This window comes from Mustela putorius, unplaced genomic scaffold (assembly GCF_011764305.1).
Source record: "Mustela putorius furo isolate JIRA1106 unplaced genomic scaffold, ASM1176430v1.1 tig00000929_pilon_pilon_pilon, whole genome shotgun sequence".
In the NCBI taxonomy this organism is placed as follows: domain Eukaryota; kingdom Metazoa; phylum Chordata; class Mammalia; order Carnivora; family Mustelidae; genus Mustela; species Mustela putorius.
Window position 1 is genome coordinate 6,197,786 of NW_025421520.1, and position 26,815 is coordinate 6,224,600.

Consider the following 26,815-nt stretch of genomic DNA (forward strand, 5'->3'; position numbering starts at 1 on the left):
CCGTATGGCAGGAAGAGAGTCCTGACCAGAACTCAGCCATGCTGGCATCTTGGTCTTGAACTCCCATTGTCCAGAACAGTGAAAAAATAAATGTCTGTTATTTAAATCACCTGGTCTGTGGTATTTTGTTATGGTAGCCGAGCTAACTAAGACAGAATGGGGAGAAAGATGTTGCAAAGAGGTCCACTGGCCATAAGAAATAGCATAAGCAAAGCCAGACAGCCACACAAATGGCGTGTGCAGGGATCGTGTAAGACAGGAAATTATGCAGACGTCACTGGAGACATTCTTGAGGGCTGGATGTGGAAGGCAGTGTATGCTCCCTCAATCTGAAATGAGCTTTAAGCCGTGAATAATGTGGGCAAATTTGCACTTTAGTTGGATCAGTCCTACTGCAGAGCAGAGGGTGAATTTAAGGAGGGAAGAAAGAAGACCAAACTACAAAAATACACTTGCTTTCCTTTCTTCTCTCATCTTCTTTTAAAGACATGAAAGAAGACTTCACCTGTCGCCATTTTGACTTCAGTCTATCCTTTCTAACCGATTCAGTTCTTTCCAGCCCATGTCTTAACTCAGGCAAAGAATTCTGTGATGGGAACCACAATTATTCCCTCGACCAGTAATGACTACCCTGAGCCAGCAAGACCCCACATGACTGACCTCAACACGCCGATCGACCAGACCTTTCCCATCCCACTTGCTTGTACCCACCAACGTTTGTCCCACTTTCGCTTTCTATAAACTTAGAAGTGTTTCCAGCATTTTGGAGACAGTCTTTGAGCCATTAGTCTGCTGTCTTCCCGGTGTTGGCCTCACTGAAATAAATTGCTTTCTCTTTTCACTTCTGCTCATCTCTTTGTTTTTGGATTTTGTCTGCGGTGAGTGGCTAACCTGGTCTGCTGGGGACCCCCAGAGCGAGATGCCTCTTGCACCCCTGTGCCCTGGTTACAGACATACAATTACATGACATGGTTATAACAACATATTGTTTAGTTTCTAAACAATATGGGTGTAATATATATAATAATCATAGTACAAATAATAAAGTGCAGAAACCTTAACTGTTTAACTGGATGTGTTTTTACATGGGTAACAGGTAGTCACCACTGAGATCAGATACAGAAAATTCCTAGCACTCCAGAAAACCCCCTCTTGGCCCTCCCTTTATATATACGCAGAGAGAAAGTAACAGAAAGTAAGGAAGTGATTATGATAACAGTGTTGGTTAAATTAAATATAAAAATGTTTTGTGTAATTTTTACATGTGTGTGTTTTAAGTCACAGCTCAGTTTTAAATAAAAAATCAAGCAAATATAGTTTATATTTTAATTTTTTATTAATACTTTATTGCCTCACTGATCGTTGCTTATTTGGATTACCAACCCTGAGCAGGTCTGAGTAACCATTTTCCATTACACTATGGAATTCTGCTTTTCCAGCCAGGGTTGAATAGTGCTAAACTCGGCAGGGGTGAAGGAGAATACCTTTTCTAGAAAGGTGAGATCTCTAGCTCCCAGCGCAGCCATAGCTATCCATCTGTGTACATACCTTGGAGAGCTGCGCTTCTGCCCTGAGTTATCCCGGTCTTCTTATAATAAATTCTTGCTTTGGGATTTAAACATTGGAGGTGAGGTGGTTGAGACAGCTCGGGCTGGAAAATGAGTTTCTGCATGAAAGGTACAGAAAGATGGGGCAGTCTGGAGGGAAATGGGTCGAAAGAGGAGACTAAGATGTGAGACATGAGAGCCTCTTTCTGCTGTTGATGGGAAGGGAACTGATGGTTACGCCCGGTGGTTGGCGGGGTGGGGTTGGCAATGCAAGGACCCAAGACCAAGAGGATCCAGGACCACAGTACCAAGGGCCTTTCCAGGAGTAGGGATACTTCTAGATGACATCACAAGGGAAGAAAGAGAAGACAGAGTGGTTGTCGGTTTGGTTCGTAGATTTGCTATAGATTTTCCCACCTGATGACATCTCTGTGGGACAAGGTCATCTCATGAAAATGGAGGGGAGGTGGGAACGAGAAGGCATGCATTGTCATTGCAGAGAACAGGAAACAGAGTTTATGGGGCAACAGAAGAGGTAGGATGGCCAAGTTGAATTAAAGGCCTGTTTGAGGTTTGTGATCACAAATACAAGGTAAGAACAGTCTATCTGCAAAATTCTGTCTAGAAGCAGAAACTTGGGCAGATATCTGGGTTGGAATGTTGCCAGGGGAGTATGAATGGGGTTAGAAAACAGGGATTTAATGGGACTTTCCCTGGAGTGATTCGTAATGCTAGAAAAGTGGTTCTCACATGTCCCAGTTAGGGGCATGTGGAATTACCCACGAGGTTTCCAAAGAATCTGATTTAATGGGTTCAGGATGGGGTCTGGGCCTTGGCAGGGTTTCAAAAGCCACTCTGGTGGTTCCAATGAGCAGTGGATGCTGAGAATCACCACGCAGACCATGACTCCTAAGGGGAGACAGGAGGGAGCTACTCAAAAGTGAGGCCCTGGTGGGCTCAGTGAATTTGGAATAAAGGACAGTGTGGGGTGCCCGAGCAAACAGGCTGGAAGGACAGGAAGTCCCGATCCGTAAGTAAATATGTGGAAGCATTTGAAAAGGGCAGAGTTGTGGAGTGAAGGGGAAGGTCACTGGACGTAAGGGGGTGAGAACTGAATGCATCATCCACACGGACACAGTGTCTGCAACAAAAACTATGGCGCCACGAGCTGAACTCCTCTCTGGATGAGGGGAATGGCAGTTGGACACAGGAGAGAGTGGGGCAGAACTGGTCCGATGAAGCCATGCACCAGAGAACTTCAGACTTTGTGTGCAACCTGCTGATGTGCGAACAGAGGATATGCATGGGAAGTGACTCACCCAAGTTCACCAGCAGGCAGACTAACAAGCCTCCTGGAGACAGTCCTCAGGCTGGTGGAGAACAGGGCTCAGACGCACCCTGCCCCCCTACCCCCTACTCCGCCCCCCCTACCCGCCCCCCCCCCGTCCCCAGAAGCAGACTCTACACACACACTTGCTGCCAATGTCACTTTATTTGGAAAATGCTGGTACCAGGGCAAGGAGTGGGAGGGTCGGTACAAGAGGAGGAGGGGTTCAGTGCCTCTGAGCCCTGTGATGGCATGAAGGGTGGAGGCGGCCTTGAACAGCGGAATCCTCAGTGCTTTGAGAAATCCCCTCCTGGAGGACAGATGAGGGGGACAGGCACTAGCAAGGAGACAGTGGTTAGGAGGCCCTGAAGGGATGCGGCAAGAGGGAGGGCAGGGCGCAAGCTGGCAGGAGAGGAAGACCCGCAGGGACGAAGGCCGGAGAAAGGCCAGCTCTTGCTCTGCCCTCCCCCGCGGCCGCATCACTGGCCCTGCACCTGTTTCTCGCACCGGGCCCTGTGCGGCCTCGGGCACCTAACGAGAACCAGGCACCTCTCACACCTGCGCTCTCACCAAACCCTCCCAACAAGCCCGCGCACGAGGTCAGCCAGGCGGTGAGACCGAGGGCACCGACGCTCGGCATGGAAGGAAGAGACGGGCTGCTAAGAGGCCGCCCCGACGGACTCCAAACCCCCAAGCGTGCGTACGATTGCAGAAGAACCCAGCGAGAGAGCCGAGAAGGGGAAGGAAGCGCGTCAGAAGGGTGAAGAAGGAGGTATCCCGCCGGGGCCCGCAAGCTGGGAAACGGGCCGCCCTTCGGAAGCCCCGCCCCGGCCCCGCCCCCAGGAGCACCCCCAGCCCCCGCCTCAGCCGGGCCCCGCCCAGACCCACCGAGGCAGGCGCTGCACTGGCAGCTGCGGATGGCGGGCAGCACCACGGGCTCCGTGCGGCCGCCGGGACAGCGCAGGGTCAGGACCCGCACGGGGCTCTCCGGGTCCAGGCTGTAGCTGCAGCATCCGCACTGGCTCAGCAGGTACGGCTCCTGCGGGGGGGGGGGGGGGGGCGGCTGAGCTAGGTCGGGGCCAAACTCGTTTGCCCAAAACACCTGCCTTCCCTCTTGCGGCCTTTCCCAGCGGGCGGGCGAGATCCCAGCACTCCGCGCCCAGCAGGGCAGCCAAGTCGGGGAGGTGCAGGGGTGGGCCTTTTGGGTCCGAGGAGAGCAAGTGCAGGGCAAAGCTCTGTCTTCTGGGACGTGCTCATAACGCCTTGCCAGGAATGTCTGGGACGAGGCTGTGTCCCCGGTCTGGCTGGGCTGTGATTTCAGAGCCTAACTTAGCTCCTAATGTATGCCTTTCCTGTTCGTGTCCTGGTGGGCCCACAGCAGGAGAAGAGGCCCCTGGCAGGGATGGAGCCCTGCAGTGGGGGAGGGGGGGAGCCCAACCCCAGGGGAGGGTCACAGGGCCAAGCAGCAGGTGGAGGCCACCATGGTGGTGAACTCAGCCCTGGCTCTGACCGCATCCTCTTGAGATTGACCGGGTCCCTGCTGTCCCCCGGATTTGCCCAGGCCAAGGCCCACTTTGGGAGGCCCTCAGGGGCGCACCTCAGGCATGACGTTGGTGCTGGACGGGCAGTGCCCACTGCAGTAGCTCACTTCTACCTGGTCCAGGTGGCAGGGGCCCTTGGTGAGGTTGCGCAGCTCGGTGAGATGCCTGCAGGAGGCTGACTGCTCCTCTGTGGGGGCAGGGAGGGAGTGCAGGAGGTGGGGGCAGGGCACAGAGTGAAGGCCAACAGAGGGGACTGTGTGTGAAGGGGACAGAGCATGTGGCCTGAGGGCCATCTGTGGCTGTTGGGGCAGGGGTGGCCAGGGACCATGAGGCAGCCCTGGGGGTCTCCGCTCCGCAGATCCCCATGGCAGGCAGCACTGAGGAAGGCAGGCCTCCTAGGCTGGGCATGGGGGAAGTTTGGGAGAAGGGCCCAGAGCAGGGAGAGGCACCGCGGGAAGTACCCCAGGTCCCCCGCATACCCAGAGTCTCTTGGCGGCAAGTGGGACAGCAGCTCCCTGGTTCCTGCACGGTCACCTCACCCTGCAGAGGGAGTGGTCCCCAGCCCCCTCAGGAGGATGGCCCCAGGACCCCCTAAGACCCGCCTCTGGGGAGCGACCCAGGAAGGAACCCAAGGAGCTGCTCTGCGAAGGCAGCGGGCTGCTGGTGGGTACCTGGGCACAGGTGAGGGGGGGGCAGTGCTGGGTGCAGACACTCCTCCCGTGGAGGCAGCGGCAGCTCTCACAGGCTTCCTGCCATTCAGATCCAGGCTGCGGAGACGGAGGAGAGCCTCCTCTCCATCTTCAGCTCCATCTCTCTGCTGGTGAGACTTTTCTACACTACTCCCCCCTCCCTGAAGCCAGCTGCCAGAGACGGGAGTCAGCAACAGGAGTTTCAGGAGGGAGGTGGGCCGATGGAGCCCAGAGACTGCCCCAGCAGGATGGTCCGTGGCCAATGGCCCAGCAGCCGGCTGCTGCAGGGTCTGATGTAGGGGGCGGAGCCCTCGGACAGGAGGGAGGCCTGGGTGGGGGAGGGCTGGATGGCACAAGGGGGCTGTGGTGTCTCACCGGGTGGGGATGCCCATGGCGCCAGCACTCGCAGTGGTCCGGGGGCACGCAGTGGCCCGCGTGGCTACGCAAGTGCCCGTGCCGGCACACGCACCCCGGGGCCTGCCCCATGCGGCAGGTGCCCCAAGTCTCTGTGGCGTTGGGCTCCTGGCACGTCCGTTCACATGGCCCCAGCTCCCCAGGAGGCACCTGCTGCCACATTTCTCCAGAAGGGCACTCTGCCAGGGAAGACCCCACCCACCCCACCACTCAGGTCAGCCCTGGGTCCTGGGCTTGATTCTCCCCCCACACACCAGGCACCCCTAGAGTCCCTCCTCCCTCCTCTAGTGCTGCCCACTCGGTTCCAGCAGCCTCTGCACTTCCAGGCCTCCACACACTGCCCTTATCTGCCTTTTCAAATACCAGCAGGGCCTAACCCGCATCCTGCCTTCTCCAGGAAGCCATCCCTGACTAGTCCTGCCCACCTTGACCTCTCTTCTTTGAGCACCGAGTCCCCATCCTGTGGGTGCAGCCTGCTTGTCAGTGGTCCAGAAACAGTCTCCTGTCTCTGTTCTGGTGGGTGAGTCTGCCCTCAGCAGCCAGGCTTGAGTGCTCAAGGCTCACCTTTCCTGTGTGTCTCTGAAACCACACAGAGCGCACTGGCACAAGGCTGGGCTCAGATGAGCCCTTAGCAAAGCCTGTTGATTGTGACCAGATGGGGGCAAAACAGCACAGGGCAGACCCCAAGGGGACTGGCGCAGTGGGGACTGCCAGGCAAGAGTCCTATTTTAGCTCACCGTCTCAACCTTTGTTACCTCTGCAGGAAAGGAAGCCTCCGCCTCCTGCATTGCTCACAGCCCTGCTCTGGGCTCGCACAGGAATGCCGCCCACATCGTGTGGACAGAACAGGGAAGGGGCTTCTTGAAAGAGCCAGCATTGCCTCTGCCCTCAGCAGGGCAACCACCCACCCCTGGCTTTGGAAGGACGGCAGGGGCCTGGACAGCCACATCTCACCGTGACAGTCAGCTGGAGAGCAGTTGAAGGCTCCATCTCGGCAGATACTGGGAAGACGGAAGCTTGGGTTTGGATACCTCCCAGGTCCTGCTTCCCACCCCCGTTCTCAGCAGCCCTGCCCTCCACCCCTCCCCACCCTCGTCCCCCCTTGCCCTCACCAGCGGGTGCAGTTCCAGGCCAGCACAGTCCCTGGGGGAAGCTCCCGGGCCTGCTCCTCAAGGGGCAAGGTCTGGCCCCACGGCAGAGACATCTGGGCGCAGGGGCACGTGGCGGGCGGCACACATGTGCCGTTGTGCAACAGCTGGGGCAGCGCAGGCTGCAGTTAGACTCAGACCCACTTCTCCTCCTCCCCCACCTGCTGGCTCCGCACGACAGGACTGGGGACATGGCACCCAGACGTACCTGCTGTCCAGGGCAGCCGCAGCCCAGCTGGCAGGGTTCCTGCACGCAGGGGGCACCAGGTTGCAGATGCGAGCAGAGGCGCGGGCACGTGGTGGCACAGGCTCTGAGCACCTGGCCAGGTGGGCAGTCTGGGGGGGGAGCACAGACAGTGGGATGGAGTCCTGGGGAAGGGACTGCCTCACCACTGGCCCCCTGCCCTGGCTAGCGCCAGACGGGACCAGGGGGTCTAGCTCAGCCACCCCAGAGGGAAGGGCAGGTACCCACCATCCATGCGCTCACCAGGGCAGGGCTGCAGGTTACATCCCCGCCTTTGCTCTGTGTCCTGGGCCTCGCATGGCCCCCCCGCAGGTCCCTCCTCGCAGCTCCTATGCCGCTCCATGGTGCCCCCACCGCAGGGAGCAGAGCAGCTGCTCCAGGATGACCATGGCCCAAGGACTGGGCACTCGCGGCGTGGGCACATCAGGGACCCATTAAGACAGGTGCTGTGGACAGGAGTCAAGGGCATGAGTCACGGAAAACAGAGTCTTTGTTTCCCAGGAATGCCCATAACCCTGACCTGCCCCAAGCCTCCCACCCGCAGCTCCCTAGCACGCCCCCCCAGCCACCAGCAGGCAACCATACCAGTTATTGCAACCCAGCTGTGCCACCTCGCCGGGGGCCACCACCCATGAGGCATTGGGGCTGGGAAGGCCACAGCGGCAGGAGGAGATGGGCACGCAGAGCCCATCCTGGATCAGCTGGCCAGGAGGGCAGCGGCAGCCTGGGGTGGGGGTGGGGAAGACAAGCACAACCCGGCTCCAGCAGGCACACGAAGGATCCCTGGTTCCCTCCGGCAGCCAGTTGGGAGTCCAAAGCGTCAGACTGATGCTGGAGCACCCTCTCCCACGCCCCAGTCCCCACTTGACCTGTTCTCCACACTCTTTCCACTGCGGGAGCACAGGAAGGGGTTGCTCTAGCCCACCCTGTGTGGGCACTACCCCAGGAAGCCCTGAGGCTGACTGAGAGTGTCCTCACGGACACAGCCCGGCTTGGCTGAGGCTCGCTCCATGCGAGAGCCTGACTCACTTGCTGAAAGTGACCCAAGGATCCACTCTCCTGCCCTATAACCCACGATCCGGTATATGAGCACACCCGCCCGCAGGTCTCCTGCTCTCTGGCCGCAGAAAGGCAGCAAAGCGGGCTGCCCTGGTCAGGGGCCCTAGAGGCCCCAGGCTGGGTTGCTAGCACGGCCTGGCTACCTGGGCGGCACGGTCCCTGCAGACACTGCACGCGGTCCCAGAGGTCAGCACAGCTTCTGGGACACCGGTTGGCACAGTCAAGGGTGGGCACGGTGTCCCGGGCTTCGCAGCTCTCCCCTGAGGGCCGGAAGGTAAATGTCTGTGTTGGGGGCCAATGCTCAGGCCCCAGGACAGCCCCTTGCCCTCCCCCGCATGCCTCCAGGAGCAGAGGCAGCACTGCCCCGGCCCTCGGGAAGCTATCTTATACCGCACAGCCCCCAGCTCCTCCCCCAGATGCCGTCACGGGGGTTACCTGGGCAGGGCCCCACGTTGCAGCTCTCAGTCTGAGCCCATGGCCCCCGGCAGCCCCCTCCAGGGGGGCCCCCTGCCTCTCTCCAGCGCAGTCGGAATCCCCCACTGCAGGGCACCTGGCAGGCGCTCCAGGGCCCCCAAGGACTCCACTGGCATAAGTCTGGGGAGATAAAATGGAAGTCAGAACCCAGTGCCCACCTGCCCTCTGCCTCTTGCTTCCAGCCCAATAAACAGCATGGCCCAGCCCTACTCTCATTTCAGGCTCCCTCCTGCCCTGTTGGTCTTTGCCGCTCCTCATTACCATGGCAGGCCCTAGGGTCCGGGCAGAGGCGTTGCTGGCTGAGTGGTGCGGTGCAGAGCTCTGGGTCCCCAGCCCATGGCCTCCCTGTCTCAGGGTCCAGACACAGGCGATGGCGGTGCTGCTCCGAAGCCAGCCAGGGGGCCAAGGTCGGGGAGGGGCCAGCTGGGTGCTGAGACCAGCGCTCCTCTAGGGCAGTCCTGGAGGCAGGGGCCAGCAGGCCAGCAGGCAGGCAGGGCCCACAGGGTGACCACTCGGACCACCCACTCAGAGGCAGAAGACCTAGGAAGGGCAGCGAGTGGGCACGGTTCCCAGGGACCCGACCCCAGACCACAGACCCCAGACCCCAGTGGATGGGAATGGAGGAGCCCGAGTTATGAACAGGGAGGGCTGGAAATGGGAAAGGCTGTAGCAGGTTGCAGAGCTAGGGTGGGGGGCCCACAGTCCTGGTTTGCCTGGGACTGTCCAGGTCCTAGTACTTAGATTTCCAGACTCGGGAACCCCCTGCCAGTCCCAGCAACTGGGGACAGCTGGTCTCCCAAGTGCAGCGAGCGTTACCGTGACAGCCCTGGCTGGTGCACTGCAGCTCCCCGCGCTGGCACTCACTGTGGGAGGGGAGCTCAGGGTAAGACTGGCGATGCAAGACCCAGCCCAGAGCAGGGGGTGGGGGCTGGTGGGAGGTGACCCGAGCCCGATGAGATTAGGGTTGGACCTGGGCCCTGGGGGATTTCCCTGTGGGGCCTCCTGCTCGCCTCCATTCCCCGGCCCCAGCCCTCTGAAGCCGCCTCCCTGCCCCCCTCGCTCACCACTCCTTGCAGCCCAGGCGCAGGCGGTCCCCAGGGCCCAGGGTCAGCCTGGCTCCTTCCCCTGCGAGGTGCAGGCAGCTACACTGCTCTGGGGGAATGCAGCCCCCGTCCTGCTCCAGCAGCCCCTGACAGCAGAAGGGGACACTGCGATGGGGCTGCGTGGCAGCCATCTCTACCTCCCCTAGCGCCATACCGTGTCTGCTCACGGCTGGTGCACGCGATGATTTGCCGGCAAATGGGTGGGCACGTGGCCACGAGGCAGAAGGGAGGGACTCCTCAGAGGCATCGTGCAGAGGGGATGGAGTGCGGCAGGCTCCCCCTTCTCCTGGGGTGCCCCCCAGCTCCACCCCTCACCTCAGGGCAGTAGCAGCCAGGCTGGCAGGGCGGTAGGTCCTGGCAGAGCCGATGGCTCAGATGTGTGGTGCAGAGCCCGGTGCAGGGGGAGCCACAGGCCTGGAACTCAAAGGGAGGGGTGCAGCTGTCTCCTGTCGGGGAACAGAGCTGATGGGGGGCCGTCTGGAGACACCATCCACCGCCCAAGCCCCGAGCACAGAGTACACGATCCCCTCGGGGCCCCCTGGAGTGCAAGCCTGCCCCCGTACTGCCCTAAGGACTGTCTGGTGTCACCCCATCAACCGCCCACTCGGCCCCCAGGGTGGCCTCTAGGGAGGGTCATGATGGTTGGGGCTCTGAGAGCCAGGTGGCTGCGTGGAGGATGGGGCCTTCGGGGAGCAAGGGGCCGGCCAGACGCTCCCGGGGTGGGCGGATGGGAGGCAGGAGAGTGGCTACCACAGGACGTGGGCAGGTCTGTGCCCCGGGGTGCAGGTCCAAGGGGACAAAGCCTGCAGCTCCCAAGTGGGGGAAATCACAGCAGAGCCAGGCGGGGAGAGGAGCAGGGGGACGCGAGAGGAGCGGAGTGTGAGGCGGACGAGTAACTGGGCTGCGGAGGGCAGGGGTCTGGGCGAGCAAGGACACCAGCTCTGAGGGCCTGGGGGCATGGAGAGGAGCCAGGAGGCCCTGCCAGGGCTCAGCTGTCTGGCTTCTCACTCCCGGGGAGCCTCACCTGAGCAGTTGGCAGTGGGGCAGGGCCGAAAGTGGCCGTCCAGTCGTGTGCAGGCAGAGCCCGCCCCGGCCTGGCCCGCTCCAGGTGCCGGGCCCTGGTGCCGGTAGCGCTGCTGGACCAGCACCTGGCACGAGCACCGCGTCCAGCTGCTCCAGCTGCTCCAGACGCATTCCTCTAGGGACCAAGGTGGGGGGGTGCTGGCCAGGCTCCTCCAGCCTCTCCCCTCCCTGCCCTCCCCTCCCCTCCCCTCTCATCCCCAGCCAACACCCTGCACAGGAAAAGGGCAAAAGGGAGCCAGGAATTCAGACAAGTCCTAGTCCGCTGTGCGCCCTGTCACCCAGGGGCACCTCCCAGTGAGCTCAGAGGGAGAGATGGTGAGAAGAGGAAAGAGCTAGACAAAGCACTGGGGAGATAGCTCCGTGTTTGCGGGGGGAGATCTGGGCTTTGGGGAGCCACGTTACTCCCTGAATTTTCCCGAGGCAGGAAATCAGGGCAGGGGGCTTCTGCTGCCCAGTGCACACTCACCCAGGCAGGGCCCTGGGTAGCAGGCCTGGGTGTCCAGGTGCAGGAATGTGCCGTTGCAAGTGTGATCAGCTTCGGCCAGTGGGCAGGGGCAGGACCCAGAGCGGGAGGCCAGGCCTGAGCCGCAGCTGCGGGAACAGGGTCCCCACGGGCCCCAGGAGCAAGCCTCCAGCAGCCCCAGGCAAGGCTGCCAACCACAGCGCTGCGTCTGGGTGTCAGGGCCCACGCAGGGGGTCCCCCTGTGGCTGGGGGCCAAGCCCGTGCAGACCCGGGTACGAACCTGGTTTCCACCTCCACAGGAGACAGGACATTCAGACCAGGGGGACCAGAGCGTCCAGGCCCCAGGTACTGTGGGAGGGCACAGGTGAGGTTAGAGAAGCCAGAAGGAGCAGAGGTCCCCAGGGACGGTTGGGCCCTTCATGGCCGAGGGAGTGGCAGCACCTCCCTTCCTTCCCTCCTGGGAGGGACATGTGATAGGGAGCAAGCAAATGGCTGCCTGAGGCTGGGGGAGGGGGGGACTGGGATGAAACCCCAAACCTGCACACTCCACGTCTTCACATATGATGCCCTCTGGGGTGCAGGAGCTGAGGGGAGGGAGCTGGACTCAGGTCTGCTGTCCCCCAGCAGGACCTGACAGACGCCCCCCCCCCCCCGGGCTCCCGCCCCAGGCTTACCACTGTCGGCATTCGCCCTGCAGCCAGCTGTCCCCCAGGGTGTGGAGGCGGGCACCGTGCTGGCACAGGGGCGGGCACGGGGGCTGAGGGCAGGGCTGGCTCTGGGACTGCTCCTCCCGACACTCCGGGGCCCATGAGCCCGATGTGGAGGACCTGGGTGGGGCCCAGGGCAGAGAAGCTGAGAGGTGGCCCCGGGGCCTTCACCACTCCTCCATCTCCTGGTGACACATGTGACACACAAACCTGGGGTGGCTAAAGAAAGCAAGGATAACCAGGGACAAAAGCTGGGGCCAGGGCACAGAGGATGTGCCACCGGGGGGGGGGGGGGGATCCAGGAGCTCTGTATCAGAGAGGGAGACTGAGTCCAGGCCGTGGGAGACTGGGGCTGGGGGAGGTGACGCTAGCCTAGCCCAACCCCATACCGGAAGCGGCTCTGCTGTCCCTCAGGCCCGCACGAGCGGCTGCAGGGACTCCAGGATGACCAGCGGCTCCAGGAGCAGTGCGCAGGTGGCGGGCAGGGCTGAGCCGTGCAGGAGAGCCGCCCCGCATGGCAGGTGCAGGTGCCGCAGGCCTCCTGGTGCCGGCTGCCCGGGGCCCAGCTCTGGCCCTGGGCATCTGTGCACTCACAGTGCCCAATCGGCACACAGCCACCGTCCTGCTCCAGGAAGCCTGTGGGGGAGGCAGCCCTCCAGAGCTGTGCCGGCACCCGGGTCCCACCTGCCTTCCTACCGCACCGTGGGGCCGCCCCCACCCTACCGTCAGAGCAGCGGCAGCCCGGCTGGCAGGCCTGGCCGTCCTGACACGCGAGCCCCTCCTGGAGATCTGAGCAGCGGCGGGGACAGCGGTTGGCACAGCTGACCATCTTCATGCCTGCTGGGCAGCCCTCCTCTAAGCAGAGGGGAAGGACCAGAGTCAAAAGGGCTCATTTGCGCCGGGGCTCAGAAGCCCCCCACCTGCCTGCCGTGGAACCACTCTTAACCTCCACGAAGCTATACTCTCATCCTTCTCCCCATGTTGGTGACCATGGAAACATGGGGCCTTGGGGAGACCCCTGGGATTGGGATGTTCTGTAAGACAGGGAGCCCTTCTTACCTACCTGGGGGTCCTAGCACCCAGCCTAGAACCCAGTAAGTGTCTGAGCTGGACTGAATTTGTGCATCTAAGAACATGTTCACCTACACGTGTCCGGCTGGAGGGGACAGGAGAGCAGAAGGTCTTAGAGTAACCAAGGTCCATGGGGTCAGGGAGCTCAGAAAGACCAATAAGGGGGCACCTGGGTGGCTCAGTGGGTTAAAGCCTCTGCCTTCAGCTCAGGTCATGATCTCAGGGTTCCTGGGATGGAGCCCCGGAATCAGAATCTGGCTCTCTGCTCAGCGGGGAGCCTGCTTCCTTCCCTCTCTCTCTGCCTGCCTCCCTGCCTACTTGTGATCTCTCTCTGTCAAATAAATAAATAAAATCTTAAAAAAAAAAAAATCTCTCTTAAAAAAAAAAAGAAGCAAAGAAAGAAAGACCAATAAGGAGCCAAAGCTGGGCGGGCTCCGCCCACATGCCAGGAGCAGGCGCGTCATTCCTCACTATAACCCTCAAATCCTTTGGAAATCTCCACCGGCTGGGGCTGGGTGTGGGGCTGGGCGATCCTTCGGGAGCTGGAGGGTGGGCAAAACTGGGAGAACGAGTTCTAGTGCAGGGCGGAGGCAGGCAGGGGCATGGATGCTAGCAGCTCTGCCTCCGCCACAGCGAGCTCCCGCCTAGCGCTGCCTCCTGCCATCTACCCCTGCAGGGCCCTGGTTTTCCCAGCTGGTCACTGAGTGTCTCCATCACGAGGTGTTGTGGGAGTTGAATTAGGGTTGGGAGGGAAGAGCTGTGTAGAGCGCAAAGGCCACCAGGGATGCCATGTCCCCACTGCCGTACCACAGGGCAAGGGATTGCAGAGCCGAGCGTGGTGCCTCTCCCCAACACAGGGGGCACCCCCATTCTTGGGTGGGGGGCTGGAGCAGCTGCGGCTCCTCAGGGATCGGCCCCCTCCACAGCTCCGGTCACACCAGGACCAGGGACTCCAGCGTGACCAGCCTCCAGGCACTGCATGGCAGAGAGAAAGGCCACATGAGGGGTCTGGCTCAGGCACAGGTGCCCCCACCACCACCATGTACCAGGAGACCAGGACAGGGTCCTGCGCTAACACAGAAGCACCACAGGGAGGGGCCCGGGAAGGGCACACACTGGTCCCCAGCAGCCCTCCTCACCCGGGCAAGCCCGCAGGTTGCAGAAGCGGCGTTCCTGGTAAGCGGTGAGAATGTCGGGGCACCAGTGCCCGCCGGGCCCCGGGGGACGGTAGGCCCGCAGGCGGCGCTGCTGGCCTACCCCGCAGCTTCGGGAGCAAGGTTCCCATGGGGCCCAGGCGGTCCAGGAACAGTTTCCAGCCACACAGCCAGGGCTGGAGCATGGCGGCAGCTCTGCGGGCGGGGACAGGACAGGACGGAAGGGAGAGCTGGAGCCAGCCTTGACTCCCCCGCCTTAGCCCGAGTGCAGACCCCCGCATCACCTAGGCCACCGGGCCCTCCTCCAGACCTTCAGGGTCTTGTTTCGGATCTGATACTGGCTGCTGTGGGTGTTTGGCAACTAGGATTCAGGGGGCCTTGGTCCCAGACTCACCAGGATGCTGAGGGGCGGGGGAGGACTGGCCCGTGTGGGCAGGGCTCCCCATCAGCTGCATGGGCTGGTTCAGAGCACCCCGGGTCCAGAGTCACACATGGACTCCTGACTCGACCTCAGGCTGAGAAATCGGTATTTGCTCCAAGGGTATGAGATGTTGGGGTTGGAAGGTTGGACATGGCTTGGGGGTCAGAATGAGCTGCTGGAGGGAGGGTGCTGGGCTTAGAGGGGACGGCCGGGGATCCGACATGGGTCAGGGTCAGAGCTCAAGGCTGGAAGGCACACCTGTGCAGGAGGGCAGGTTGCAAGGGCGCTCCTGGGAAGGGTCCCCGCTGGTGCAGTTTGCCAGGCAGAGGCGAGTGCGGCTGCGCCAAGCAGGGTGGGTGGGGTCTGTGCAGGTGTGAGAGCAAGGGGACCACGGGGACCACGGGCCCCAGCCGCCTACAGGGAGAGGAGGGAGAGGCATCTCCTGTTGAGTCAGCCCTGGGCTCCTGGCCTCCCAGAAAGCAGGGCTGGGGAGGGAGGGGGCTCTGGGCTTGTTTTCCCAAAAGGTGGCCGTGTGTGAGTGGTAAGGGAAGCCTGGTGGGGGGGGATCCCATGGAGTCTGGGCTACCTGGAAGACTTGTCACTGGCTCCACTGTGGACCCTCCAGCCCCTGTGCCAAAGAAAAGCCGAGTTCTAAACCCACCACTACCTGATTCAGTCCTTCCCTCCGCTGGGTCTCCCATGAACTGTCCAGGCCCCGAGCACAGCCAGACTAGCCCTTCCTGCTTCCCTCACCTGGGCAGTCCGGGCTGGGGCAGTACTTGAGGTCCTGGAGGGGTCCTCCGCAGCCCTGGCTGCCTGGAGCGGGGGAGGGCTGCGCACACTGGCGGCTGCGGGTTTGGGTGCCCAGCCCACCACAAGAGCGGGAGCATGGGCCCCATGGCCCCCAAGGACCGAAGTGATCACTAGCCTTGGAGCAGTCCGCCATGGAGCAAGACAGCCTCCCATGCACACAGGAGCTGCGGAAAGACATGGGGGTGAGGGGCCGGGCAGGATAGACCCTGGGAGAGAGGGGTGGGCAAGGGTCTCCACCCCGAAGAGTGAAGAGACAGCCACGGTCGGTCTGGCTGGGCAGGGGCAGGGCAGCCAGTGCCTCCCCCTCCCTGGGCTCCAAATGTCCCCCACTCTCACCACCCCCTTACCAGTTCCTGCAGCCCATACGAAGGCTCTGGCCTGAGCCCAGCTCATCCCCAGGCCCAAGGGTCTGACCGCCCTCTCCCAGAATGGGGGGCCGAGCCGCAGGGTCAGCGCCAGCCGTTCCCAGCTCCTGTAGCAGCGCCGCGGTGAGCACGCAGGGGCACTCCTGGCAGGGTGGGAGCAGAGGGGAAGTGGCCATTGCACAGGCCCAGGGTGGCTCCCTGCACCTGGGCACTGCTGCGAAGGGGGGCGGGGAGGAGGTGCATGGGAGGCTGGGGGGTTCCCAGAAGAGCAAGTGGGGCTCTGTGAGTTGGGGGCATGAACGTGAGAGACTAGTGGCCGTAAGCTTGACCCGAGACAGCCAGCGGCTTTCCTGCATACAGCACTTAGCTAGGACCCAGGCAGGGTCAGCAGAGGCCCTTACGGGGTGGGACTTGGAGGGGTCAGGGAAGTGGAAAGAGCCTCAGCCAGGAATCGGACACCTCGTTCCTAGCTTTACGGTAACTGGGTCCCCTTCCTTCCCTGTGGCTCTCGCGGCAGCATCAGCTCTATGTCAAGCAGGTGGCTGCTCAGACTCTTCCGGGCATGGCATTCTGGAACTCTGGGTGGGGGCAGCCACTGGACACTGGCTTCAGGATTAGGATTAAAGACCGGGAACGATGGGCGCCTGGGTGGCTCAGTGGGTTAAAGCCTCTGCCTTTGGCTCAGGTTGTGATCCCAGGGTCCTGGGATCGAGCCCCACGTCGGGCTCTCTGCTCCGCGGGGAGCCTGCTTCCTCTCCTCTCTCTCTCTGCCTGCCTCTCTGCCTACTTGTGATCTCTCTCTGTCAAATAAATAAAATCTTAAAAAAAAAAAAAAAAAGGACTGGGAACGAAATTCCCACGCCCCTGGAGAGCTCAGCAGAGCGCAGCGGGCACCTGCCTGCTGTCTGGACCCCATGGCAGGAGACCAGGAATCTGGGGCCAGGCAGAGTCCAGCTGAGGGTATGCTTCCCCAGTGGGGTGGCGCAGGGGGCAGTCAGGACCCACAATTCCCGGCTGCGGCCTCGATGGCGCAGGACACATGGGGCGTGGCAGGAAATTGGCCTGGGGAGCAGGGGGAGCACCCGGCCACACGCCAGTCACGGGTGGCTCCTCGGTGGATGCCATGCGGGAGCCGGGCGCCAGGGAGAGCCACTGCGGAAGAGCAGGAGCCCAGACCAGGCCCCGTTCCGGAAGCCAGCGACATCCTGCGGCAGTGTCACCCCAGCTGTCCACTGCCTGACCCACCAGGCAGCTGAGGCTACAGAGAGCCTCGCAGGCCAAACACTCGCCTGGGGTCACGTGAGGGAGAGGGGTGCTGTCCAGAGGACAGGTTCTGCAGGGGTGAGCGGCTGCAGGTGAGAGGGAGGAAAGGCAGTGGAGGGGAGGGGAGGGAGGGGGGCCTTGGGCTCCCCGCTGCATGGGTTCTGACCTGGACACAGGACAAGCGGTGCTGGAAGGTGCCCATGGGGCAGTGGCAGCCCTCCTCGCAGCCAGCAGAGAAGCAGCCAACCTGCTGAGTGACGTGGGCACAGGAGAAGGGGCACCCCTCGCCGGGCGGGCACTCCCGGTACAGACGTCCGGCCGGGCAGCCTGCCTCTGGGGCAACACTTGGGTCAGGGCCCAGCTCTGGCCTGTGCTGCCCAGAGCGGTTACTTCTATACCCACCCCATGCCCCCATGACCTGCTTCCTCACCCCAGCACCCACCCTCCCATGGCTCCCCAGTTGTGCCCACGACAGCCTCCCTGGGGTGTGCCCCTCAGGACCAGTGTCACACCCTCCTACAGGTTCCCCTCCCTGAATCTGGCTACTTCCTCCTGCACTTGCCCCAGGGAGAGGGCAGCCCACAGGGATGGGGTGAAGAGGTCAAAGACACCCCTGAATCCATGTCAAAGACCGACATGGGAATCCGAGTTAAGTCAGAGCGTGAAGAGCAGAACCGGGTTGGGGCTCACCTCGGCAGACCTGGGTGTGGCAGGTGCGGCTCTGGCGGGCAGGCCCAGGGCAGGGGGGCCGGGCACATCTCCGGGAGCGGAGTTGCTCCCCCCCTCCGCAGGAGACACTGCAGTCTTCCCAGGGCCCCCAGGAACCCCACATCCCAGGACCAGGGCAGCCAGGCACCTCCCGGCACTGCAGGGTGCCCTCCATACAGGTGCTGGGGACAGGGAGGGGGACCTCAGAAGACAGGACCCCGGCCACCTCCCCCCTAGGGCCCTACTGCCCAGCTCGGCAGCCTACTCCCCACCCTGCTTCCCTGGGCTCACCAGTTGTCACAGGGCCCAGTCACCACCTCTCCGGGTTCCAGCCTCTCCCAGGAGCTGAGCCCAGGCCCTGCGGACCGGCTCTGGTTCTCAGGGATCCCTGAAGGCATGAGTGGGGGGTAGGACTCCAGATAGCTCAGGGTGCCCCCCACCCTGAGTCCCTCCACCTAGCCCACTGCCTTCTACCTCCCTCCCTATCATTCTTCAGCCCCTGGTGCTCCTGGGCCTGGGAGATGGAAGCCCGAACCCGGGGCAGGCCCGGGACGCCGTGGGAGGTCCGGGAGATGAACGCCCGGAGCATCGCAGGGGACAGGCGGCCCGTCCCCATCCTGCCGCTCCAGGCTGGGCCCCATGGGCAGAGGCCAGGCAGGCAGGCACTGCAGTGCCTCGGGGGGGGAGGGTCCCTGGGAGAGGACAAGGGGAAGCACTGACCCATGGCTCCAGGCTGGTAGTGGCAGCGGCAGCGGGCGGGAGGCACACAAAGGCCATCCTGCGACAGCTGGCCGGGGGGGCACCCACAGCTGGGCCGGCAGCCCGCCGGACCTGGCTGACATATGCTCCCAGGAGACAGGTCCTGGCAGGCGCGGGGACAGGCCCACCCGCATGGGAGAAGACTCTGGCCACCCTCACAGTCTGTGGCAGGAAGGAAGCAAAGACAGTGAATGCTGAGCGGGGCCCAGCCGGAAGGATCCCCGCTCGCAGGTGGCCAGCCCTCTGGCCACACCCCCCTACCTGCTCTGGCCTTCCACCTGGCCCCAGGATTACAGGGTGAGTGATCTAAGGGCAACCCCAAGAAGGAAAGGACGTGCAGGTATATACTGGGGCCAACGGTCAGAGGCAGTGTCTCCCTAGCCTTCTAAGGGACCCTCCCAGACCTCCGCAGAAGCCCTCACCTGGGCATTGTGTGGAATTATCCTGGCAGGGGCGACTCTGCCTGTAGCCCCCAGGGCAGGGCCTGCCTCCCTCAGGGGTGGGGGGCCAGATACACTCCCGACTTCGCTGGGACTGCCCCACGCACGGGTCACAGGGAGACCACGGTCCCCATGGGCTCCAGACTCCATCCGCTGTGCCAGGAAGACAGAACCAGCTGTGCCAGGAGGACTAGGAGGCGCCCAGCCCACTGAGGTTTGAGCAGACTAGTGGGGGCATCTCACCTGGGCAGTCAGGGGAGGTGGGGCAGCTCTCCTTCTGATGCTGGGCCCCTGCCCCCCCTGCTTCACCAGGGCATGGGGTGCCCCCGTGCTGAGGAGCGGGGCAGGCGCAAGCCCTGGAGCGGGTCCTCGTCTGACCCCTGCAGGGCTGGGAGCACGCTGTCCACTCCGACCACGAACACCAGCCACCCGGCACTGCAGGGGACATGGAAGGGCACTGGGGCACAGGCATGCCTTCCCCAATTCCAGCCCTCTCAGTGGCCCTGGCCACTTTTCCTCGCCTCCCTCCGAGCTGGGACATACGTACCTGGGCAAGGCAGGTCTGTGCAGTTCAGCCTCCCCTCTGAGCAGGTGCTGGGCAGGGCACACAGGCACGGGAAGGAGAGCAACAGCTCAGCCCTGCCCCTGCCTCCACGCGCACCCCTCCTAAGCTGCCTCTTCCCTTCCCCTTCCCCCCATGCTCCCCTTTCCCTTCAGGGTCTCAGATGCCCCCGCCAGCCACTCTCCAGAGCATCTAGACCCTACTGTCTGTCCTATTCAGGGACCCCTCAGCTGTCCCGTGGGCTCCCTGCTGGTCACTGGCCGGTGTGTCCTACTGAGGAATGACCAGAGGCCATCTGCTGCTGATAGGGGCCAGACAGTGAGGAGGAACACCGTGCCTGCCACCCTTCCGTCCCCTCTGAGCACACACGCAGCTTGCCATGTCTCCCAGAGGGCAGACACAGCAATCTGGCTGCCTCGGTTTCCCCACCCATCGGTGCCTGCCTGCATCTCCTCGGGGATCATGGGAGTCTAACCTGCAGCAGCTGAGACCCAGGAGAGCTCAGGTGCAGCCTGCCCTCCTCCCAGGCCCCCGCAGCTGCCCACGAGTCCGCCTCACCAGTAGTTGCAGCTGTCGGGCCCGGGAAGCCGAGCCCCCGGCCGGTGCCGCTCCCCGCTCAGCAGGTCCAGGCAGCCGCAGTGGCTGGGCGACACGCAGAGGGCCCCGTCGGCACTCAGCACCTGGCCCGGTGGGCAGTAGCAGCCGGGCTGGCAGTGCCACACACAGTGCTGGGGAGGCCACAAGGGAAGGCCCGGGTGAGCAGGAGACAGGGCCGAGGGGGCCAGGAGGGGTGCTCTGCGGAGTGGGCGCGGAGCCACAGGGAAAGATGAAGGGAAGGAGGCACGAGATGAAGGAGGCAGAGTGGGGCAGGCGGGGAAGCTGTCGAGCTCTGGCTCACAGGCACTACCTTCAAACACAGTTTCTCCCTCCTCCCCACCCCAGCACAGAAGTGGGGAGGGGGGACGAGAGCCTTCAGGAAGGCCCTGGTGGCTGGGGGGAGGGTGTCCTCCAAATGTGAACCCTGTGGAGGATTCCATGGGGGACCTGGCCAGTACCTGAGAACCAAGGCATCTCCCAGACCTCCCCAGAACGTAGGACAGCACCACAGAAAGCTGGCTGAGGGCACGGGGTCACCTGGGAAGGAGCTGGGGTCCCCTGGGGAAGCCAGGAGTCAGGCCCAGGCCCTCTTCCCCTCCCTGCTCAGCCCCTGTAGCGCCTCCCTGACCGCTCTTAGACGCCCGCGCAGGGCCTCATGGCACCATCCCTCGGACATCCCTGATTTGGGTCTGTTCCTCTCCACACTGCAGGCTCCCTGGTGCCATCGGACCCTGTGCGCCTGCGTGCCTCTGTCCCTCTCCATGGTGCTGGCCAGGCGTTGAGGGACGTCGCCCCAACCAGCACACCAATGCATACACGCGTGCACACGTACTCTCACACTCGGGGTCCACACACTGAAATGCTCGTGGTGTTTAGGATGATCTAGTGGGATGATTCCTTCATAGGTGTTTATGTTCTTTTTGTAATAAAATTCAGGAAGGCCTGACATAGTGAATGCAAGGTTGCTGGATGAGACTCAGACAGCCTCTGGAACAAACAGGAGCCAGCCCGGTGGGCACAGATCCCACTCCTCTCCACCAGTGTGAGGCGGCCCCAGGTCCAAAGGGGTCATGACCCAAAGCTGTAACCTCCCCTCCTGCAAAAGGAACCCTTGGGGCCGGAGGTCAGGTGGAGGTTCGTTCCGAGGGAGCTGGACTCACCAAGAGGTCGTCACAGGAGCGAGGACAGGCAGGGCCACAAGGGCTATACTCCGCCCCCTGAATGGCGGTGCAGTTGGTCACTGGGGAAGGGACAGGAGGGGCTGAGAGCTGTGTGGGTGGTCCACTCCAGCCCATCTCTCCAGAATGCTCCTTGCCCCTTGTCCCCCCATCCTGGCCGGTACCTGGGCACGGCAGAGCCTGGCAGACCTCTCCTTGGGCCTGAGGCCCCTCGCAGTAATCCCCCAGGCCCTGGGGTGGAGGCTGATCACAGGCTCGCAGCCGGCTCCGCAGGCCTCCCCCACAGCTCCGGCTACAGCTGGACCAGGGCCCCCAGGGCCCCCAGCCCCCAGCTCCTGGGAAGACAACAAAGGAAGCCGTTCTTGGGGTGGGGGTGGGGGTCGGCGGGGGGCCAGCCGGTACAAGACAGCGGGTATCCCCAGAGCGCGGAGGGCACCATCCTGGGCACCAGGGGACTCACGGTCACACCCTGGCAGGAGGCAAGGTTCTTCCTCAGCATCAGGGCCTGGGCAAAGTGGGGTAGGCCAGGTTGGTGGGGATGGCAGGGCCAGGGCGGACGGGTCCATGGTGGGAGGCCCGGAGCAGAAGCGGTGCCGGTGGCGTCGGGCAGGGCCACAGGAGGCTGAGCACTCGCTCCATGGGGTCCAGGGTGACCACGTGGGCTGACCTGGGGTGCACAGGAGGGAAAGGCAGAGCGGGGACGGAGTGAGCGTGGGCTGGAGGCACTGGCCTAGGCAGAGCGTACCTCCCCCCCCCACACACTCCAACCAAGCTTTCCTCCCCTGATAGGGAGCTGGCAGGGGGGCACCGTAGGGCGTGGGGGCCCCCTTCTCACCCTCCTCACAGGGCCAGGAGGTGCAGTGGGTGATAAGCCCAGAAACACAGGAGCTGGAAGAAAACAGCAAAAGGTCACAGGGCTGTCACAGGCGGACGCGTGTTCCCGCAAATTCCTTCGTTGACGCCCGAACACCCAGGATTCAGAATGTGACCTTATTTGGTGAAAAGGTCTTCACAGAGGTGCTCAAGTTACAGGGAGAGCACTAGGGTGGCCCTGGTCGAACATGACTTGTGTCCTACAAAGGGGACATCTGGACTCAGCGCAGATGTGCATAGAGGGACCGAGGTGAGGAGGGGGCCACGAGGAGGAGGTGGCCCCGGGAAGGCGGCATGCAGGGGTGGGGCCCAGGCCAAGCAAGAGCCAAGGATCACCAGCAGCCACAGAACAGCAGGGCCTGGAGCAGATTCTGCCCCACAGCCCGCAGCAGGACCCACACTGCTGACTCCTTGATCTGGGATTTCTGGTCCCCTGGAGTGTGAGGGGTCCCACCCCGGGTCTGCGGCGCACAGTGGACCAAGACAGGTGGGAGGAGAAAGGATGGGCTTGAAGGGCATGGGCAAGGGTCTCCGGGAAGGGGACAGCTCTGCCTGGGGGGCAGGGGACAGCTCCACTGGAGGCCGGCATCCCCGGGCGCTGAGGGGGGAAGCAAGGTGCTCACGGGTCACGGCCACGGGTGGGGGGTCCTCACCAGTTCTCGCAGAGACGAAGCACCACACTGCCCGGGGGATAAAGGCGCCCCCCATGGGCGCAGGGGCAGTCCTGGGAGGGCACACACACGTTGTTCTGGAACCAAAAACCTTCCATCATCTTCCGGATTCCAGGTGGGTCTGGTCCGGCCTGTTCCCCACAGTCAGAACCCAGCACCCCTTCCCAGGCTCCCACCCTCCAACACTACCCACACTCCTTCCACAATCAGCCCTCCTGCTCCCACCGCCACCAGCGGTTATGGGAACCGTGGCGAGGGGCGTGGACCCCCAGTCTCTGGAGCGAAAGGCCATCTCCGACTGCAGGACAGGGACTGAACTGTCAAACGCCCCTGGAACCAGCTAACAGAACACGCACCTTGCGATGTGTAGGACAACAGTGTTTAAAAAACAATTGCACATTTCATCAAGAAAAGAGAAACTGATGAAGTTACACATACATGGAATTTGGACAAAAGTTGCTACTGTCTTAAAGTTTAAGAAACTGCCACCCAATAGCACATGATTCAAAGTCAAACGTACTGAGGTGGGTGCCAGGTCCTGGGAGGTACCACAGCCTTTTACGTACCCCAATGGTGAGGCCCGTTATCACCTCAATTTGACAGATGAAGAGACAGAGGCACAAGACTACACAGCCCGAGGTCACAGAGCTCCTAGTAGAACAGTCTGATCTGAACTCAGACCCCACTGGAGTCCGGCCCCTTGCCCACAGCCCCGGCTTCAGTGGCACCTCTCTAAGCCCTCCCCACTGCCGCACAAGCTTCTGTCCAGATTCCATGGCCCCCGCCTCACTTCCAGCCTGGTTCCCACTGCCTTCCAACAGTAGTGCCACCTCTAGCTCTCCACACCCTGCAATCTCCAACAGTCCAGTCAGGAACACCTCCTCCAGGAAGCCCGCTGCCACTGACCCAGCCCCTGCCAGGCTGCCTCCCGAGCTCCACACTATGCAAAGCTCAGTTCCTGTGTGGGGATGGTCCCATCTTCATTCTAGGCGCCCTGGTCTGGTTTCCCCAGACTAGAGGCTCCTGGAGGGCAGAGTCTACTTCCTCCCCACGGTGTAGCCCCCCTATGACTAAGCAGGCCAGGCGCTCGTAAAAAGCCAATAACGTAAGAGAACAGAGCGCTCAGGTAGGCACGAACTGTAAAGATCTTCTCGACCATCATCATTTCACAAATAGGAAAAGAGAGGCTCATGGAAGCATGAATGTGACTCATGCAGGGTCACCTGCTGGCTGCTGGCAGAGTGGAGCCGTGACCCCTGAATTCAGTGCTTTTCCCTTGACTCTGAAGCCCCATGACCTTGGTTCTGCCCCTGCCCAGGTCCTGTGGTCAGGTCAGGGAAGACACTCACCAGCAGAAGAGTTCCAGATGGGCAATAACAGCCAGGAAGGCAGGTCTGGTTTGTCCCTTGAGGGGCGCTGAGCTCCGCACAGGAGGCAGGGCCCTGGGCACAGTCCAGCCACCGCTTGCCCCTCGGACACATGCCAGGCACGGGCCCTGGGGACACAGGAATTGACAGCCCAGCTCAGGCACAGTCAACTCTGCCCCGGGCTCCCCACCAAGGAGAGGCATTGGTTCTAAGTGTGGCCGGAGTGGCGGGGGAGGGGGTCGCAGGAACCCATAGGAGCTCTGAGAGAGGGGTCTCTGGGGTGACAGGGAGGGGTTGACAGGACCCTGGGTTGGGCGGGATGATTATGGAGGTTCGGGGAACAGTGTGGCAGGCGGGCACGGTCCTCACCAGCGCAGGGTTGCAGCCCACAGGCAGAGAAGTCCACACGGCCATTCAGGCCACCGCCCCGGGTGCGGTTCCGGTAGCCGCCGCCACAGGGCACAGAGCAGGGGGACCAGGGGCCCCACTCCCCACTGGGACCTGGGGTGGCAGTCAGGTCACTGCGAGCCCTACCTCCCATGCCCACCACACCCCCGCCTCCACCCAGACACCCTAGGGCCCCCTCTTCTCACACCCGCGGCATCATGGCCCACCGCGCGCGAGGCCTCACTCCCTCTCAGCCCAGAGCGGGGAATGACTCTTGGCGCTCTCTGGGGACCTTCCTGGCGTCTTTAAGGGTAAATCCTTGCACCTCTCTTGGGGTCTAGGGGAAGTGACTGGGGGTGTTACTGGCTCCTGTCCAGAGGATTCTGGGGGCCTTGGTCCCAGCTCTCACCCCGACACGGCCGCAGGCTGCAGAATTCGGCCTCCATGTTAGGGCCCTGGCACGCAGCACCCCCGAAGGCAGCGGGGGGCGCAGTGCCTGCCCGGAAGCGCCGCCGAAGGCCCACATCACAGCTGCGGCTGCAAACACTCCACGGGGTCCAGGGGCTCCAGCCACAGGAGACTGCCAGGGTGGGGGTGGGGAGGGGCACAGGGGCTGTGAAGCCAGGCCAAGCTGTGCCCGGGCCCCAGCTTCCCCAGAGCACCATCCTTTACAGCCAGCATCCTCTACACCCCTGAGGACCCACTGTAGATTCCTGGGCATCGGGGGTACCTGGGCAGGGCTCTGAGGTGCACGCCATCTCACCAGAGACACAGGTGCTGCAGAGAGAGAACCCGTCGGGGCCACAGTCAGGCCCTGCCCCGTGGGGCTCTGTGCACCTGTCCCCAAGGGGACACGGCCAGCACCACCATGCCCCCCGCACAGAAGAGAAACCTGAGGGACGATCTAGAAAGTAAAGCAAGTTGGTCCGTGTCCCCCTCGAACTTCAGGAGGTGACCGAGGCTTTTCCTCCAGTCCCTCCCACCCAGTCCCGCCCTCCATGGGCTCCCTGCTGCCGGGCACTGTGCTGTGCTTCCTCACTCACTCTGATCAAAGACTCACCTTTACGTACTTCATTCTGTTGCTAGTTACTACAGTTTGGAAAGGACTTTGAACAGCTCCTTAGGGCCAGGTAGGAGCGATTTAGAAAGAGAAGACCCTAGCCTGAGCCTCTTGGGAAGAACTGTGCACTTTCCTTCCCTTTTACTTCTCTCCAGTGGTTTGAAGCCCACCGCTCAAATACATGGAAATTCCAGAAAAAGAATCTAAGAAAGAAAAAGAAGAAGAGAAAAGGGGCAGAGGACAGGAAGCGTGTAGGGGAGAGTGGGGGGGGGCACGAGATTGGGAAGAGGAACATGAAGAATGGAGAAAATGAATTGGAAGTTTAAAAAAAAAAAAAAAAAGAAAAAGAAAAAAGAAACAAAAGTGTGGGGAGAAAGGGGGAGGGCGCCCCCTGCTGGAAGAGCCCAGTGTCAGCTTCAAGGTTTTTGAGCAGAAATCAAGGGGATCCCAGGTAGAGAAGAACATCCAGGAAAGGGAAGCCCAGGTGACTGGAGGGGGAGGCTAGAAGACCCTCTCCAGCCCCTGCTTCCTTCACAAATCTCCGCACTGATCTGAGCCTCAGTCTCCCTACAGATGCCCAGCCTGGAGAGCAGGCTTTGGTATTCCTGGGGCCCAGGCCTGGCACCATGGAGGTGAACCGACCCCCAGGGTGGGTGTCCACGCCTGTCCAGCCCTGGGCCACCAAGCCCCGTCCCCCATGCCCGCCGGACGCTGGTGGCCTACCAGTTGTTGCAGGAATCCAGCTGAGCCTGTGCTCCCGGGGCGTAGAGCTGCCCACGCAGCTGGCAGGGGCACTGACTGCGGGGCAAGCAGCTGGCGTTGTGCAGGAAAAGGCCAGGCGGGCAGGTGCAGCCAGAGGTGCAGAAGCTGGTGCACTCAACCTCAGGGTCCTGAGCCAGGCACAGCTGAGGGCAGGGGCCCCCGTCCCGCTGGCACTGCTCTGCGGAGCGGAACACCATGTCCCCCGGGCACTGAGCTGGACGGGAAGACAGAGTGGGTCTCAGCATGGGCAGGAGGAAAGGGTCAGGAGAGGGAGGGGCAAGAGGAAGCTGCAGGCAGGGGACCAAGAAGCCAGAGGAAGCCCCCCCCACCTCCCTCCTGTGCAGGCTCACTCCTGCACCAGGAAAGATTCACAGCTTTGCCTAACTCTGACACAAACATCCTTTTATTTTTTTTATTTGTTAGATTTATTTTTATTTGCAGGGGGTGGGGAACAGAGAGGGAGGAAGAGAGAGTCTTAAGTAGACTCCGTGCTAAGCTAAGAGCCTGACACAGGGCTCGATTCCAGGGCCCGAAACCAAGAGTGGGACGCTCAACTCACGACGCC

General features: G+C 62.1%; 1 protein-coding gene across 1 annotated transcript in view; it reads right to left on the minus strand.

Moving 5' to 3' along the window:
- Window positions 1-3,020: 3,020 nt before the first annotated feature.
- The window catches only part of SSPOP (SCO-spondin), a 53,297-nt gene continuing 29,502 nt past the window's right edge, over window positions 3,021-26,815 (minus strand). The window contains 47 exon segments of the mRNA XM_045086263.1: window positions 3,021-3,184; window positions 3,763-3,913; window positions 4,472-4,602; window positions 4,895-4,955; window positions 5,087-5,182; window positions 5,480-5,697; window positions 6,473-6,519; window positions 6,631-6,773; window positions 6,875-7,002; window positions 7,154-7,356; window positions 7,496-7,634; window positions 8,113-8,229; window positions 8,405-8,563; window positions 8,705-8,983; window positions 9,260-9,306; window positions 9,508-9,632; window positions 9,862-9,992; window positions 10,571-10,744; window positions 11,096-11,440; window positions 11,630-11,676; window positions 11,767-11,919; window positions 12,189-12,435; window positions 12,523-12,654; window positions 13,678-13,845; window positions 14,010-14,219; window positions 14,704-14,859; window positions 15,032-15,073; window positions 15,199-15,422; window positions 15,606-15,766; window positions 17,053-17,219; window positions 17,577-17,776; window positions 17,886-17,982; window positions 18,315-18,515; window positions 18,776-18,946; window positions 19,037-19,228; window positions 19,341-19,387; window positions 19,914-20,083; window positions 21,113-21,192; window positions 21,295-21,465; window positions 21,591-21,797; window positions 21,966-22,018; window positions 22,657-22,751; window positions 24,024-24,169; window positions 24,411-24,542; window positions 24,838-25,008; window positions 25,159-25,205; window positions 26,212-26,470. Of these exon segments, the coding sequence (XP_044942198.1) occupies window positions 3,162-3,184; window positions 3,763-3,913; window positions 4,472-4,602; window positions 4,895-4,955; window positions 5,087-5,182; window positions 5,480-5,697; window positions 6,473-6,519; window positions 6,631-6,773; window positions 6,875-7,002; window positions 7,154-7,356; window positions 7,496-7,634; window positions 8,113-8,229; window positions 8,405-8,563; window positions 8,705-8,983; window positions 9,260-9,306; window positions 9,508-9,632; window positions 9,862-9,992; window positions 10,571-10,744; window positions 11,096-11,440; window positions 11,630-11,676; window positions 11,767-11,919; window positions 12,189-12,435; window positions 12,523-12,654; window positions 13,678-13,845; window positions 14,010-14,219; window positions 14,704-14,859; window positions 15,032-15,073; window positions 15,199-15,422; window positions 15,606-15,766; window positions 17,053-17,219; window positions 17,577-17,776; window positions 17,886-17,982; window positions 18,315-18,515; window positions 18,776-18,946; window positions 19,037-19,228; window positions 19,341-19,387; window positions 19,914-20,083; window positions 21,113-21,192; window positions 21,295-21,465; window positions 21,591-21,797; window positions 21,966-22,018; window positions 22,657-22,751; window positions 24,024-24,169; window positions 24,411-24,542; window positions 24,838-25,008; window positions 25,159-25,205; window positions 26,212-26,470 (6,863 nt within the window). The 3' untranslated portion in view covers window positions 3,021-3,161.